General features: G+C 38.6%; 1 protein-coding gene across 1 annotated transcript in view; it reads right to left on the bottom strand.

Annotated features, from left to right (window-relative positions):
• tasor2 (transcription activation suppressor family member 2) overlaps nt 1-17,294 on the bottom strand; it is a 26,482-nt gene that overhangs the window by 3,043 nt on the left and 6,145 nt on the right. The window contains exons 9-21 of the mRNA XM_014017134.1: nt 15,052-15,151; nt 14,874-14,968; nt 14,656-14,765; nt 14,334-14,406; nt 14,144-14,215; nt 10,946-13,120; nt 9,826-10,570; nt 9,241-9,703; nt 2,405-5,818; nt 1,837-1,959; nt 1,601-1,754; nt 1,392-1,497; nt 392-573 (exon numbers count right to left, since the gene is read on the bottom strand). Of these exons, the coding sequence (XP_013872588.1) occupies nt 392-573; nt 1,392-1,497; nt 1,601-1,754; nt 1,837-1,959; nt 2,405-5,818; nt 9,241-9,703; nt 9,826-10,570; nt 10,946-13,120; nt 14,144-14,215; nt 14,334-14,406; nt 14,656-14,765; nt 14,874-14,968; nt 15,052-15,151 (7,812 nt within the window). The remainder of the gene's footprint in view (nt 1-391; nt 574-1,391; nt 1,498-1,600; nt 1,755-1,836; nt 1,960-2,404; nt 5,819-9,240; nt 9,704-9,825; nt 10,571-10,945; nt 13,121-14,143; nt 14,216-14,333; nt 14,407-14,655; nt 14,766-14,873; nt 14,969-15,051; nt 15,152-17,294) is intronic.

Below are 17,294 nucleotides of genomic sequence, written 5' to 3'. Positions count from 1 at the left end.
GGTGGTACTGTGGTCACTCTCCATGTAGCATCAATTATGCTAATGCTAGCTGTCACATTCTCTAGTCCTGGCCACACCTCTGCTCTCTAACCCCCCTTCCCCTACCCACACCCCCTCCCCTACCCACTTTGATGCATTTTTCAAATTTCGCCTTGGGGCGGAGTTATCTTTTCACGGGGGGGTAAGATACACTTTAAGGTAAATCCGATTCAGAATACACAAAAATGGATGTAACTCAGTATATGTTGCAGATATTGAGCTCAATTTGATGTAGTAGTTAAAAGTTAAAATCTAACTTATTCCATGCCTATTCAGAAAGGTAAAATAGTTTCACAAAATCTTTCAAAAGTAGACCTTTATAAACATCCATTACTCGGACATAATTTCTCACCAGTTATAAAAACAGGATAACGAGACGATATTTGCTGGATTTGCAGTCGGAGCAAACATGTCAAATAGTCTGGTTGATCTTTTGACATCGAGTCACATTCATGGTAAGGCAAGACCTCCAGTACTCCAGCGTCCTGACCACAGTATAGGAAGAGCTTCTTCTCATTTGCTTCTTCACTCACCCTGGAGTTGGGAGGCAAAAACTTAATATTCAGATGGGCAAAAAGTAACCACAAAGAGCACAGCGAATATGACGTATCTTATGGTCAAAATAAACTTTTGCAGAAAAAAAGAGTGAAGTAAAATTAATGAAGTGATGTTTTGGTTTTTAACTAAATTAAATTTGAACTGGGTAAGTCATATCCACATTTATTAACATTTGGACCAACCTGAAATATGATAATTACAAGTTACACAGATGCTTAATTTGAATATTTTTTCCCCACAAAGTAAAAACCAATGGTGGGCACAGCTAACAAAAATGTTCCAGTAAAGGCAGAACTGGAGAGCAATTAATCCTTTTCTGAGGACCATGGCCTCAGATTTGAAGGTGCTAATCCTCATCCCAGCCGCTTTACACTCTGCGATTCGCTCCAGAGAGAGCTGAAGATCACGGCACAATAACAGCTAATTGTTAACGGCTAAGATGACTGTCAGTCTGCATCACACGTCTGTCTCCTAGCAGAAGACTGGTGAGACTGGTGTAGACAATACCTAGTCTTTATCTATTCTTATGTACCTAGCTATTTATACGTGTGCTAGTTAGCTGTTAACGAACTTAAAGTTGTAAAAACCTAATTTAGTGGAAGCTAACTGGTCTGTTAACAGATATTAAAGCTAGTGAAATAGCTAATTTGCTAAGCAAAACATTTGTTCTGCTACTAACTGTTAGCTAATTAGCAGAAACATGCCTACAAGTGGTAAAAACAATTGGTCATTAAACAAGCATCATGTGCCAAAAGGGAACTAACAACATTTTTTGAAGAAAAGTTGATTTTTACCTTGCATTTTCTTTCAGGCGTCGGCTGTCTTTGTAGTGTAGCATCCATTTCCACTTTCCCATTCTGCTCAGCTCTTGCAAGGTCTCAGAGATTTTTTTCATGTTGCCTACAAGTTTATTTCAAAATGTAACAATCAGTTAAACTGGAACCTGCCTGAAGTAGAATACCTCAAACTATAAAAAGATTAGGATCTGGATAGGTAAACATACAAAGGCTGAGGGGCTCCAGTACAGCTTTGTCTAACATGATAAAGCCGGCCCGGGTGAAGAGCTCCTGATGAGTGAGGTTAACAACATCGTCCGGCTCATCAATTCCAGCAAACTGCACACCAGGTGTCATCTTCAGCTCGAGCAAATGTGGTATCTGAAAAACCATAGGAGCCGAGTCATTACATCACAACTGTTTGGTCAAAACCCTTACGTTATTTATTTAGCTGGTCTTATACCTTGCAAATGTGCTCTGCAATGTCTTCATTTCTGACAATGATGAGGAGACAGGAAGAACTGCCATCACCACGAAAGAACTCAGATGGCTGTACGGCAGTGTGACCCTCGGTCTCCAAAAGAGTCTTTAGAAAAGGAAAGGAAACATCTTTAAAAAGGCATTTTTAATAAGTAAATCCTATGGTGCTTTGCCATGAACCTATACACTTTGGGAGTTTTAGTTTACAAAAGGAAGAGATATTTCATTCTTTCCTTCTGTTCCATGGGTCACGCATTTTTTGAGATTTTGCATGAATACACTTAAAGAATGCAATTACCATGGTGAAAATCTACAGTATAAAGGCAACCAGAAAACAACTATAACAGGAGAAAATGGTTTTCGACAACCTATAGAGGTTGAATAAAATGAACAGATTTTGTAGTTGAAAATGAAACGGATAAAGATGGAAAGGTGGAATTTCTTCTATTTTAAGAAGAAATACCAAATGTCTCGTTTACATAATTTTTTTCCCTAAATTTACATGACTGTTTCAGACTCAATAGTGAAGGTTTTATGGTCGTTAATCTTACCTTAGTTTCATCAAAGAAGGCATCATCTGATGTCACCAAGATGTAGAATCTGTACTTTGTTTTACAGGATTTCTTCACCACAGCATTCAGATTACTCTGGAACGACTTGTCAAGTTCTTTCTTCATTTGATCACAGAAGTCAAAATTGTTACTCAGTGCTCCAGAGTAATCTTGTTGGAATCTCTTAGGTCTACATGAAGTCTTCCTGATAGAACAAACATTGTGCATCTTGGCCTCGTACACCTTAGAGTATTCTGCGATCAAACCAGAAATACCAGCGTGCTCCACTGGGCTGTCTGTTTGAGAAGGAGGACAAAACATCTTTCCCTCCTTTGTGGAGTCTGTCAGGCCTTTCCTATCAGACATGTCCACCCTTATTTTCTGGGTAACAAGTGGCATGTCCAACAACTCCAGATCATCATGCTGCTCCTCAAGATTAGAGAAGTTGACAGTCAGAGGACTGTGGAAAGACTGAGTCAAACCATCACAAGTATCCTGTTGGCTGAAGGATCCACCTTTGCTCTTTTTCAAAAGATTTTTCATTTTCTCTGAGAAGATAAGAGACTCTTGCTCCACTGATGCCTTAGTGAGGTCGTCTGACAGGCACCTCTGAGAGAGTTGGTCCAGAATAGAGTAAGACTTATCCTGACCTGTATTAAAGACCGTACATAGAAGTTCTGGAATGTGTACTTCTTTACTTAGGTCATCGTCTTTGTCATAAATTGATAACTTGTCTGAGTAGCCTTTACAAATCCTTTGTTTCGCAGTATGTTCAACTGTCTCATCTAAACTGTATTCAAAGAACCCTTGGCATTGGTCATTTTCAGGGTAACTTTCTGTAGAATCAAAAGACTGTATAGACGGCAAAGATGAAACTGTGAACTCTGAGGTGTTTGTTTTCTTGTATTGACGTGGAGGATTGAGGGCAGGTTTGACTTCTGTTTTATACGAATTATAGTTTGTGTTTGCCAACAAAGAAGTTTTGGAAGAAAGCTCAACAGTCTCGTGATTATTTAGATGATCAAAATTCCCTTTCAATGTATTCTTTGAAAGCATTAGGTTTGTAAAGAAGTTTTGGACAATCTGAGTGACAGGTTGTTTATTCTTGGGAGTAGCTTCAACATCATCTTTTGACAGCCAATGGGCCTGGATTTCCTCACTCTTTGATGGTTTCACTACCAAGGCAGGATGCTGTGATTGTGAACAAGATCCTGGAATAAAATAGGACTGTGAAGTTGGTTTATCTTGCAAATCTACAGCAGTGGCACAAGATCCCGAGGACTGCAAGTCTGACTCTATGGAGTGTTTCTGTCTGTTGGATCTTTTAAACTGATGTGACTGAATTGAAGAATATTTATTCTTTGGCTTTAATTTTACATTGAGTCGCTCCTTCAGTTTGTTTTTGAAAGGTGAAGCAGGAACACTACGTATTGATTTGGGGTGCAGGTCTTGTGTGCTTGACACCTCTGGTGGCTTTTCACGTGTTCTCCTGTTTGTAAAGTCAACTGAAATGTGGCCTGGGTCCAAGCTAGTTGGGGTTGATTTCTTGCTGGAGAGGTTTGAAGAATTAGGGGATGACTTTTGGTCGGCCATTTCAGTCTGAGTATGCATACCAAAGTGGTATGCTGTGGAAATATATTTGTCTATACCTTGCAGGACTCTTAAGGTTCTGAATTCAATATCAGGACCAAGGCCATGAAGATGATTGCGTTCAACGTTAGCTGCAGAGGTTTGATGTTTCTGATGAAGAGGCAGCTCTTCCATAACGGGTGTTGAGCTTCTGCTGGAACATTTTTCAGTAATGTTTTGGCAGATTTCACTACCACTATAGGCAAAAGCACTACTGCTAGGGCTTGAAGATGATCCATACTCAAATGGTTTTTCATCCATGGTTGGAGTAGGGGACCTCCTGTCCAACACCCTTGCCAATACATCTAGTTTATTGATTTTGCTTGCATCAAGAAGTGGCATTTCGTGGGTAGACAATTTTGCATTTTCAGCACAAATTTCAGATGGGCTAAACTGATCAATGGGCAGCTCATCAAGAGGGCCAGAAGTTTCATGAATAAATGGTATTACTTCCTGGCTTTGAACAGCTTTCCCTGCCTCGTCTTGTAGTTGTACTACATGGATTTCATCTGTGCTCGTTTCCAAAAATGGAATTGTAATCCCATCCCAACTTTTGTCCAATTTACCATTTGTTTTGTTGATTTCAGAATCCATATTTTCAGGTGATGACTCGTCTGGCTTACCCATGTTGACAACTTCACACTTCGATGGAGCCTGCAGTTGAAATGCTTCTTGTGGAGTTTTTTCACCTATATCGTCTTCCTTCTCAGTTGGCTTGATTTCTTGTTCATGATTTGGATGAACATTAAAATTTGCTTCTTTAGTTTTATCTGCTGTTTCAAAGCTACCATTTACCTTGGGAATGAAAGACTCTTCTGGTGAACTGGTGCTCTCATCAGAATAGGGTAACAATGGCTTGAGACAGTTTTCCTTGTTTGTCTCAAAGTTTTCCTCAGCCGAAGGGTCTTTTTCAGAAATGCTTGTAATGCCTGCTTGAGTGCAACAGCTGTTTAAAATGGGACCTTTTAACTGAATGGGATTTGTATAGCAGATGTCTTTTGTACTAGCTGCCAAAGGTAGCTGCTTGTGTTTTTGTGCTTGATGATCACACTCTGAAATGCAAACGTTTATTGGACCATCACACTTTTTAGGTAATGGTTGATCTCTCAAATCTTGATCCATTTCAGTCGCAGCTTCTCTCAAGTAATCATCTTTAAGCTCCGTAAGTCCATTGCAATCCACATTTCTGTTTAGACTATCATTTTGGTCAGGTGAGACATCTTTACTTTCCACCTCTGAAGACACATTTCCATTTACTACTTTGTCTTCCTTGCAAATAATATCTGATTCTCTGTTAGCAGAGCCATCATCTGTGTGTGTCATGTCATAAAAAAGGTCTTCATTGCCTTCTGGGCATGGATATGTGCTTATTTTGCAGCTTTCTTCAAGTTTTCCATGCTTATCCATTTGAACCAATTCATTTTCTTCTGAATTGGAATTAACCTTTTTGTCCATATCAAATTCCAATGAATCAGTTTCATCTTTTTGCTCCAAACTCTTTTCTGTAATTTCTGAATTTTCTGTGTGATATTTTGTGCAAGTGGTGTCTTTGTTGCTTCCAGGTAACTCCTGATCAATTCCAACAGCAACCTGATCAGTTTCAGGTTCAAACGAAATGTTTTTCATCTCTTCATGCTGAGAAAAGTTTGTCCTCTCAACTTTTGAAGCTGGCACTTCTGTGAAGTCTGGGCACAATGCTTTTGGAATAAATTCCGTCTTTTTGTTTTTGTTAATGTTGTCAACATTAACCTCACTGATAGTCTCCATCTCCATCTTTTTGCATGACTGGAAATGAAAAGAGATATATTTAAAAGTTACGTTTATGCAGATAATAAAATGTCAACAAATGCCATTTCTATTTGAGCTGTTCATAGTTTTTACATTTTGACATGAGTTTAAAAAGGATTACAATGAATAAAATAAATGCTGCATGTCCACAAAGTAATTATAGAATATTTGTATGTATCTATATTAAGATGTTGCTATAATTATCTTAGATAGTAATATAATCTTCCAGTTCCATCATTGTTTCAACTAACAGGAGCAGCTCACCTTGTTGCTCCTACTAGTACATGTCTAAGTTAACAGAAAATTAAGTTGTAGGTCTTATATAATTGAAGACAAGTTTTTAATCATTTTAACATTCAAAGTCATAAAAGGTAAGTCAAATAAAATGAAAAAAAAAGGAAGTAGAGGGGTGAGCCCAGGAGACCGAGCAGTCACCCTTCAACCAGGAAGTCACTAGTTAAAGCTTTAACTTCCTAGTTCAAATACTTAAGTATCACTCCTAACATGTTCCTGTCTCCTAGGTGTCTTTGGATAATATCTGCTACATGTTTGTAATCTAAGTAACCCTTCTTCAGACAGTATGGCTCCAGGATTCTAAAGTTATTTAAGATGATGCCTTTCTGAACCAGTCTGAGATGAAGAGAGGGGCTGTAACAGGATCTTGTGCCGCAAGATCTTACAATATTAAACTGCAGCAATATTTCTCAGAGGTGAAGACTCTCTCATGAAGCACTAATAAATTACAGACAACAATGCTTTCTTCTGGGAAAAGATGATGAACCCATCATTAATAAAGGGTTTGCATTGCAGCAGTTCAGTCAAATCAAGCAGTGGAACATTTAGCCAGTATTATTATTTTTATACAGGTGCTGGTTATAAAATTAGAATATCATGAAAAAGTTTATTTACTTCTGTAATTCCATTCAAGAGTGAAACTGAATATCTTAATCATTCAATCCACACAGTCTGATATATTTCAAATCTTTATTTCTTTAATTTTAATGATTATCAAAGACAACCAATGAAAAGCCCAAATTTAGTATCTCAGGAAATTAGAATATTGTGAAAAGGTTCAATTGAAGACACCTGGTGCCTCACTTTAATCAACTAATAACCCAAAACATCTGCAAAGGCCTTTAAAAGGTCTTTCAGTCTAGTTCAATAGGTGACACAATCATGGGGAAGACTGTTGACTTGACAATTGTCCAAATAACAACCATTGACACCTTGCACAAGGAGGTCATTGCTGAAGAGGCTGGCTGTTCACAGAGCTCTTTTTCATGATATATGACCATGACCAGCACCTGTATGCTGATGATAATAACCACTTGCATTTAACACAAAAATCCAGAACTATCCAGAATGCACTGAAACACCCAGCAGGGTCATGTCACTGAAGCCCTGCAAAGACAGCTCACCCATCACCTCTGAAACCTGCAGGTACATACTGAAAATAGGTGGAGGTGGGGTTTCTCTTGTTGCACAAAATAAGCAAAGCACGTTTAGTGACAAGTTCACATAGTGATTCGAGTGTTGTCAAGATGAGAAAATTAAGCTTGAAACTTGTCAATCTGTTTGAATTGACAGGCAAAGATAAGAACAAATGTCGGGGTTAGGCAGTGACACAAATACTTTTCTGCTTGATTCTTTTGACATGAGACTTCTGAAAACATTGTGTGTTTAGCCCTCTTTGGATCAAGATATTAATTTTGGATGCTTGTGAAACAGAATTTGAATTTGTTAAAATCTCATCCTGTGAACCCAGTATTGTCTCATCTTTTAAGCTGAATATATTGTTACACACACAGACAACCTTAACCCAAGGTTTTCTATTTAAAGATTGGTCTCCAACTATCAGTAAGTAATTGCACATCCTTTTTGAAATGACAATGATTCTGAAAGTGATGTCACAGCCCAGTGTATCAGATTTGATACAAAAAAATATATCATAAACAAAGTGATGTGGCAAAAAAATTTGGATTTTGTTTAAAGGCCCAATAAGCATGTCAGTTCTAAAAAATGTGAATTTTCTGACTATTTTTTGAAGGGCTAGGCTTTAAAGGGTTAAAAAAAAACGAAAGAGAAACCTGTGCAATGCAATATCTGCAAGGCAGAACTTGCCTTCCACAGCAATTATTTTTAGTTAGCATATAGCTAAAATCTAACGATGGTTATATAATAGCAGCTGCAATCTGGCGCAATAAGCTGTATGTTTTATATTCAATTAATATATGATCCGATTAATCAACTAATTGAAAAAAATAATCGGTGATTAATCGACTATAAAAATAATCATTTGTGGCAGCCCTATTGTTAAGTAAAGATTCATTAAACCAATTCAGATTCTATACAGCGACATTTTGCATGAAGCTGGTGCATCACACAATTCAAGCTAAAACACCATTTTCATTACTTCTTTACTCCAAGTTCTCAAACAGAATTGCAATGCAGGTCATTATTATACCATACATATCTGATCTAGCCTGGTTAAAACCAGACCCTTGTCCTTCATTTTACTTCGTACGAGGGTCTGGACTCTCGGTAGATCCTGCTGGAGGCGTGGCCTCTGCTGAAGTTTAAAATGATTGTATCGGTTGGCCGCGACGTATGCGTGCCAGCTACACTGTGAAGGAGGCTAAGCTAAGAAGCTAACCGGAAATTGCGTGCGCTGTAAACAACCCTACTGAGAGGAGAAAAGTACCAAATTTAGGACAAATTTAATTTGGAAGCCTTATCAACACAGACTGGCTTCATTCACTTCCTCCACTGCTATTGCTAAACTAGCAGACACTGTGCAGAAAATTGACGTCATTCAAAACTTCTGTTTGCTGATTGGCCCAGGTAAAATAAACTACAAGCAGACACTGTACAGAAAAATCAACGTTCTGTTCTCTGATTGGCCTGAATGAAATGCTCCCGAAGAAATCCTTGTCTATGGGAGAAATCCCAGACAGAGAAGTGAAGGGAAATGGTAAAATGGTAAATGGACTGAACTTATAGAGCGCTTTATCAAGTCCCTCCAGACCCCAAAGCGCTTTACACTTACAGACATTCACCCATTCACACTCACATCCACACACTGATGATGGCAAACTACATTGTAGCCACAGCTGCCCTGGGGCACACTGACAGAGGTGGGGCTGCCATGCACTGGCTCCACCGGACCCTCTGACCACCATCAGCAGGCAAGACGGGTGAAGTGTCTTGCCCAAGGACACAACGACTAAGACGGCTGGACGGGGGATCGAACCAGCGACCTTCTGGTTCCAGGACGACTCCCCTAACAACTCTTCCACAGCCGCCCAACTAGAAACTAGAATTGAGTGGAACTGCGTAGGAAGGGTTAGGCCATATCTGATCATGTACAAACAAGTATATATTCATTTGTCAATATTATATTAACAACAGAAAATTCTAACCTTAAATGCTTCTTCCTCTTGTACTTCTACTGGTAACTTTGAACCATTCAGTGTTTCAGGAGGTTCCATTTCTTCACTGGACTCTTTTCTGTTGACTTGTGGCTCTGAAGAAACAGTTTCAACAACAGAGTTCCTCTGTGACAAATCCAAAACCTCAGATTCTGATTCCAAGAGAGTGCTGTCCTTTGTACTGAGATCCAAAACTTCTGAAACCATGAGGTCTGGAGTGTTTGTTACACTTGAAAGAGCTACAGAAGAACTGGTATTGTGTTCGAACCTAGCTGGACCCGATACCATTTCGGTGGCTTTTTTCACAGGATCCCTTTCATCTAAAGACTGATGCACAAAACTTGGGTCAATTTGGAAGAATCTGGCTGTTGACCGGCTGTAAAACAAGCCTATCCACATGTGGTAGATGAGCTGCATCTCTTCAGTAGTTTTGGGAGTGGAGAAATCCCATGGCCTATGGAAAATGTCAAATTCACACACAGACACACAAAAAGATATCTGAACTAAATAAAGTATACTATAACAAGAAAATACAACAGTTAAAAAAGATACAAACTTTGTCAACAAATTACCTACCCATGCAAAGCTCGGATGACAACCCTGCTCTTTGGGTCACTTGTAAACTGGCTGTCTAGATTGAAGTTGTAGTTTTCTTGACATTTTCTTGTGACCTTAATAGAGCCATCCTTGATAACAGAAGTCCGTGAGTATCTGAACTTTTGTTTGTGCCTCTGCGAGTATTCTGAAGTCCTTAAGTATTCGCTTGAGTCGTACTGAATGACAGAAGGGTGTAGTGTATTATCTCCACTGCCATACATTGACTGGTGATGGTTTAGCAGTCTGGTTGAACCACTTACAGGTAGCACCTGGAAGGTTGTACCTGGCAAATCCAACAGCAAACAGGAAGATGGAGGCAGTGAGTAATCATGTTCTTTAGATACCAAAGCAATCAATTCATCATCTCCCAAAGGAGAGCTTTGTGAAGGCGACGTAACAGGTTGAATGAATTTAGCAGCAGGAGGAGTTTTAAGCAGAGCATGAAGAATTGACTCTTGTTCAGAACTGGAAAGACCCTTTTTAGGGTCGCACTTCTTCAAACTTTCATTAGGATTTTTGTCAAGTGCTTCATTTGGTTGCAGTGGAACCTGGTCATAACTGACGCTGAGTGCCAAGTCAGCAAGTAAGTTCAAAGCATCTGTAGATGAGCAAGCACTTTTCATTTTTTCCTCAACAGTCTTTCTGACAGTATTGTCACTAGAACAGTCATTTTCTGTGACCTTTTCAGTTGTATAACAAGCTGGAGTTTGAAAATGCAACCACCCTGTGAAGACAAAACAGAGAAGAAAAAGAGAAACTGCATGAAGATAAAAGGTAGCACATTAAAAGCACATGAAATACACATTTGTATTACATACACGAACACATCATCAAAATGTTAGCTAAATCATTGTTCTAAAAGGACCCGTTTGTTCAATACGCAAATTTCAATGTTATGACAGACAAAAAGGCTGAATAAGCAAGAAAAAGAATTAGTTGATTTAGCTGATGAAGGGAGCAAAGAAAAGAAGAAGCACGCGCAGTTGCGGGGGTTACAGATCAAGTTAGTGGACAAAATTTTCATAATTCAAGAGCTCTTGCACTGGATACCCCAACCCCCACAAAAATACAATAAAATAAAATCTTACAACTGACTTACATTTCTTTTTAACAATTTCTGCAGAAATTCCTTGATGCATTTTCAGTGTTTTAATCCTCTTTCTCCTTGGGAATATCGACAGAGGCTTTTGCACAATTTGCAGGTGTTTCTCTAAAGAGACAGGTTTCTCATTCTCCACCGAGTATTTCTGCTGCTGGCCCACAGTTTTCTGAACCTTATTCAGACTCTCTTTAGGGGTCAGGCCTAAGTAACGAGCAAAAGCAGGGTCAACCGAGGGCATCTCCGAAACTGGGCTGACACTGGAGTCGGCAGCTGGAGTCGTTGCGTTGTTGCATTTCAACATCTCAGCATCTGAGTCCACATTTGCCTTCTTGAGACAAGGCTGATCCTCTTGGCAGGTATTTTCAACCTTTTCGTCACTGCGAAGGAGATCTAGTTTTCTTTTTTGTCTTGAAAGGACAGATTTTAGTTGACTCAGCAGATATTCTCCCTTTGACAAATGTTTCACTGGAGACAATGTATCAGTTTGTTTGCTTTGAATAACATGCACCAGTAAATTATCTGTATTATTGTTTTGGGAAGAACTAATATTCAAGTCAGTAGTTGAAAGCACTGAATTGTTGTCATCAACTGGCTGTTCCACAATACTTTGTTCAGAAGCAACATTGGTGGCACTTGGAATGTTATCCACACAACTTGTAGAATCTGCAGCCACAGTTTCAGTCACTTCTGTCTGTGAAACAATGCTAGTCTCTTTCTCCATTTCATCTGAGTCAGGTCTAGTCACAGGGAAATCAGGTGACATTTTTTCAAGGCACTCGTCATTTTTTGTAGCTTGCAACTTAACCTTTAAAGACCTAACTTGATCAGCTATATCGACAGAGCCAAAAGGAACCAAAATTCTCCTACATTCACTGACAACTGGCTTTAGGTCCCAGCGCTCTGTTTTCTTTCTTAGATGAAACGCCTCAAGTTCCATTAAAATGCTGCTTTCCAAGCTTCGCTGTCCATCATCCAAGTTGTTCCCTTCAGCTTTGGCTGAGCCAATAGGACCAGACCTCACTTTATTTTTTGACGACGGTTTTCCAAATCTGCATTTACGTCGTTGCAATTTTTTCCATCTAGTTTTCAAAGAGTTGTTCGGCTGAGGAAAGTCCAATTCCTTAGGCTGTTCATTTGTGTTGCAGTTTAAACTATCCACCTCCAAAGCTGATATGACTGTCGGCAAACTGCGAGTCTCAATACCAGGTTTAGAAGCCTTTTTCTGTGCTTGAGAAGGTTTTCTTCTCAGTTTGCCTCGTTTTCTTCTTCTGAGCTTGGTGACCACAGAGGGATGCAACAACTTTCTGGTTTTGTCGGTTTGATTACCGACAGCGTTTATGTCTGCTGCTTGCAGTTTGGCGATCTGTGAAAATTCAGAAAAATGAAAGTCACCATGCTTTGTTGTCGATAAAGCACCAGCACTACTTAGTGTCTCATCGGTGACTCTTTGTTCTGCTGAGGTTATGCTGACAATGAGCTCTGCAGGAAGATCCTCTGATGTAGGAGTAAGGAGACGTTTCACCTTTGTATCATCAGTATTGTTCAACTCAGTGAGATTATTGCAGTTTTGATCCTTTGCATCATCTCCAGCTTGCAAGTTGTCCCTCACAATACTCTCAGTCACAGATACTGGAGAAACTTGTAACTCAGCATTTGATGTGTCCACAGATGCCTCATTTGATGGAGATTCATGGTCTGATAATGAATGTTCTATATCCATGTCAACTGGGCCGACTGGTAACTCCTCTGGTGATGACAGACAGATATAAACATCATCATCAAGGTCCTCTCTTTGCTCCTCCTGTCCAGCCGCCAGGATTTCAGAAACCTTTGAAACTGGTAGCTGAAAGGATGCTGGTTTGCTCAAGTATGACTTAAAGCTCTCCCATGTCCTGTTAGTCCACTCGGAAGATGAATAGAGATGTTTGTGATCTATCGGAACATCATATTGGTCTGGAAAGATGCTCAGTTCCCTTTGAGGCCTTGATGGACTTGACAGACCTGGATTTATGAGCGTAGCATAACTCTGTATATGCTGCGCCAACACTTCACACAGATCATTGCTTGGGTCCATGGGTGTTTTCTCAACTTCACCCTCTGCGTAGCTCATTACTGGTAAAAGTGAAAGAATTTCCTTTGGCGCAGCAAACTTATTCCATCCAAATTTAGTATCTGTGACAAACCAACAAAAGAAATTGTTTAGTCTCGGGCCAGTTAACAATTCTACTGTGAGAAGTAGGCTTGATTCACATACAAGGGGAACAGGAAAAATGACAAAACACTTCTTTCCCTACAATGGTGTCAAGAGGTGTTTTAATTGATTATTTACAGGTTAAATAACTGACGTAAATTAGATTAGGTTATGTAAAGATAAAAAGTAGAGGTAGACCAAAAAACTGTGTGGTCCAAGCACATTACAACCTTGGTTCTAAATGGAAACTACTTGAAACAAAAATGAAGACTATTTTTAGGAAACTGAGTGGATGATGGTTAACCAATGTGCTAGTAGCTACTGAAATGTTACAAAAAAACTCTCCTTTGGACCTGGTAGCAACCAAAAGGTTCAAAACACTGAGGGAAGTTTGATTTAAGTTATCTCAAACTTGTAATCAGTTGGTGAGTGAAGACTGTAATGGAACTAATAATTTTATCTTTAAGCTAGTAATGCAAGACATCCTTTAATGACCTAGATTTTCATGACATGCTGTTCATCTGCAGATTGAGTGATTAAAGTCAGAACAAGATTTGCTAACAACAGTCATTCTTAGATATCACTTGTGTTTATCTTTGTGTTTTCCGTTGACCTTGTATCAAATCTTGCTAAGATGACATATATATGAGGCCTCTCGAGTGAGTGACAGTACACGGTGGACAGCGGACACAGTGTGACAAAGAGAAGCAGAGGCACATTGACAGGCCAGGTTGTTCTCTGTGTTTCCTGTTGTTGCAATAAAACTCAGCTGATCATCTCACGGAGTAACTTCATTCTTGGACCACGTATTTTTGTCTTTGTTAAATAAATATTGCCATAACAAGACCATTGTATACTGTGGTGCCATTCTCTGCAATAATTTAGAGGCTTTGCTGGTTTCTGTTGTAATGGTGGTCCTGCAGAAGCTTAGTATTTATTGAGACTACATTATAAAAGTTAGAAAACTTTCTCATTTAAAAGCTTAAAACAGTCACTGTAATCACCTCTTTTTACAGCTCTTGAGTCAGGAAACACAAAAAGGCCTTGCAATGCCTCAGCTGAGGTAGACTCCGTGTCTATAAAAAAATTGCACAAGAAAAAACAAGCATGTGACTGACACAAAAGCACTTCTCCTAAAGATTAAATTTAAGTGTACAACTGACAACCTGTATGCTGTCAATTTTCATATCTTACCATCATATCTGAGGAAGTGTGATGAGTGCAACAGAAGAAGAAATCCACTATCATTCAGAGGAACGGTGAAAGCCTGAGCAAACACAAGCAAATGTTTATGTTAGACATTAACCACATCATTTTTATTAGTTTTAGTGCAGAATACTCAAAGGACCACGTCTGACAAAACTTTCATTGCTAATTATAATAGAAAAATATACAGTATTGTAAAAACAATCATCAAAAACCATTTGGTTTTCTGTCTGCTTTATTTAAGCATAAATTGAATAATTCATGGTTATGACTATTATTATGTAATAATAACTAAGATGGACACACTTACAAAATCATTTTCCTTGATCTCTGAGAGAAGCTGCGTAAATGAGCTACTTCCTTCTGTTCCTTCAACTGGTACAAACTCACCCAAACTGCAGTAAAAGCCATCCTGATAAACTGAGGGAACAGTATTAAAAATTCTGTTTAATTGTTGACATGTTCACATTTATGTATATTTTTTAATTTCCAAGACATTTTGTTTTTGCATCCTAAAGGAAAACAAACCCTCTTCAGCGTAACAGTTTTCAAACACAGATCTTGGCAACACTTGTCGCAGAGCCGACATAGAGATCCCTCTGTCAACTTTTATCACTGGTGGCCTTAAAACAGTAAAAAGAAAGATATCTAATTATACCATGTAGGTAAAATACCAGACATTTGAATTTGTACAAATATAACTTACAGCTTAGCAGGAATAAAAGCCACAGCTGTGGACCTCAGGCCAACATGGTAGAACTGGTTGTTTATTTGAAACTGACCTGTCCAAGGCAAGTACTGATAAACTGAAAAAAATAAAAAATAAAAAATAAAACATGATAAAATAAAAAAAATGCTATGCATCGTAACAAAAGGTACATATAATAAATGAGAGTAATTAAGATATTTGGTATTAAATGACATTAATATGTACACAATAATATGGTTGTTCCAGACAATCTTTTTTTTCCCTGTACTGGAACACTGACTTAACGACTGAGTTTGACTCAATTTGCACACCCCCTCGAATCACGAGTCCGTCATGACTCTTTTCCTGTAATTTCGTATTTTTCTGCACGGTATCTTGCTTTTATTTTCATTTTTATCTCATTTCAACATGATAGTCCGGTACAGTCGTTATTTTTCTTAATTTGATCTATTTTTATTTTTTATTGTTACTATCTTTAATTATTATTGCTACAGCTGATAATGTCACATAGCAATATACTGTCTCTGTGGATTGATGTATGTATCTGCTGCTGCGATTACACCTGAATTTCTCTGCGTGGGACAATAAAGGCTTATTCTATTCTATTATAATGGTTTAGATAGTGAAGTTGTTTTTTTCCTTTAATGTCTTTGAATGGGTGATTCAGGCTTCTTTATTCCAACCAGATCTCTGTATGTTGGCGTTAGCCGGACCAGGCTCTCACAACTGCAGTTAGTTCAGAATGCTGCAGCTTGCTTTTTAAACAAACACCAAGAAAAAATATCTCTGGTCTCTGGTATCTCTGGTGCTTGCTTCCCTTCATTGGCTATGTTGCTGAATGGACTGTATTTCTGTCTGTATGTCTAATCATCGTTTGACTTTAGCTGTCCTGAGGTCCAAGCTGGTCCACAAAGGTAATTAAAAAGGCCCGACATACTCCATCCGAAACAAAAAAAAAAAAGGCTTTCGTTGACACAGTTGTGTGATGAAAATGGCATCAGTTTGTAGAGCAGCTAAACAACACAATGCTCAGGCTGAAATTTTCTCACAGGCAAATACACCAGGTATTGTGTGATTGGTCATAAGTTCATGGATGTGTTTGTTAGTGCTGAAAAGCACTCAGACAACATTGGCAGCATTTTCTTAAACTTCTCTGTTTCCACAAATGGATTGTTGTAGCCAAACAACATGGAGTTGTTTTGAGGAACCGATACAGTCAAAGTATGTCGATCTATGACTCTTCCAGACAATTATAAAAAGGAGGTCAAATGGCCAAAAACTCCTGGATGTAGAGAGCAGCAAGAGTAAACGGCCGATAATGGAGTAGACTGAGTGGAGACTCCAGCAGGAAAAAAAACTGTGCTGTGGCATGTACCTCATGTGCACCAGAAGCTCTAAGCCATGTGTTCTGTGAACTATGAAAAGTGTGCGAAGATGAACATCTCACAGCCATGTTTGGCTTTGGATTGACTATGTTGTGCCCTGAAGTCTTTAGTTGTCCTGAGGTCCAGGTTAGTCTACTGAGGTGATCTGATCTTTACAGTTGTAGCTCCTAAACTGTGGAACCAGTTGCCTCTTCATATTCTTATATATTTATATAGTATTTTTAATAATTTTAATAGTTTTTATGATCTCGTGTATCTTGTATTATCATTTTAATGATTATTTTATGTCAGAACTTTGGCTGACTAGTTGTTTTGAAATGTGCTAAATAAATCAATTTGATTTGATATTTGTTCAACTCGCTTTTTAATTTCTGTAAAAATGCATCAACACAAAGGTCTGCCATAATTCACATCCAAAAACACTTAAATACAGTGCCATGCAAACATAGCAGTAAAGTCTGGGCACTTTTGCAGCTGCAATCCAACAAAATGGTTCTCACGTTACAGCGAAATGACACTTTCTGCCTCTGTGGCTCAGTAGGTTTGTAATTGTATCAGTAAATGCAAATTTGGTATTTTAGAGTGAGTTGCTTGCTGACTGTAAGTAAACTACAGTCACAACTAAGGTAAGTTTCTGTGTGCTTTTATGATCCTTTGGCAGGCATAAATAATTGCCAATTGAACTCTACTCATTGTACTCGAATACCAAGCAAAAATGAACAGGTTTTTACAAGCAAAAAAATGTTTTGAGCACGTCAGGAAATTTTAAAGGGGCAATATCATGTAAAATCAACTTTTTTGAGTTTTATATCATGTTATAATGTTATACTCTCATAAAAAAACATGCCCAAAGCC

The sequence above is a fragment of the Austrofundulus limnaeus genome, unplaced genomic scaffold, assembly GCF_001266775.1.
Source record: "Austrofundulus limnaeus strain Quisiro unplaced genomic scaffold, Austrofundulus_limnaeus-1.0 Scaffold162, whole genome shotgun sequence".
Taxonomy (NCBI): domain Eukaryota; kingdom Metazoa; phylum Chordata; class Actinopteri; order Cyprinodontiformes; family Rivulidae; genus Austrofundulus; species Austrofundulus limnaeus.
Note: the sequence above shows the minus strand (reverse complement) of the source record. Positions and strands in the feature narration are given on the sequence as shown.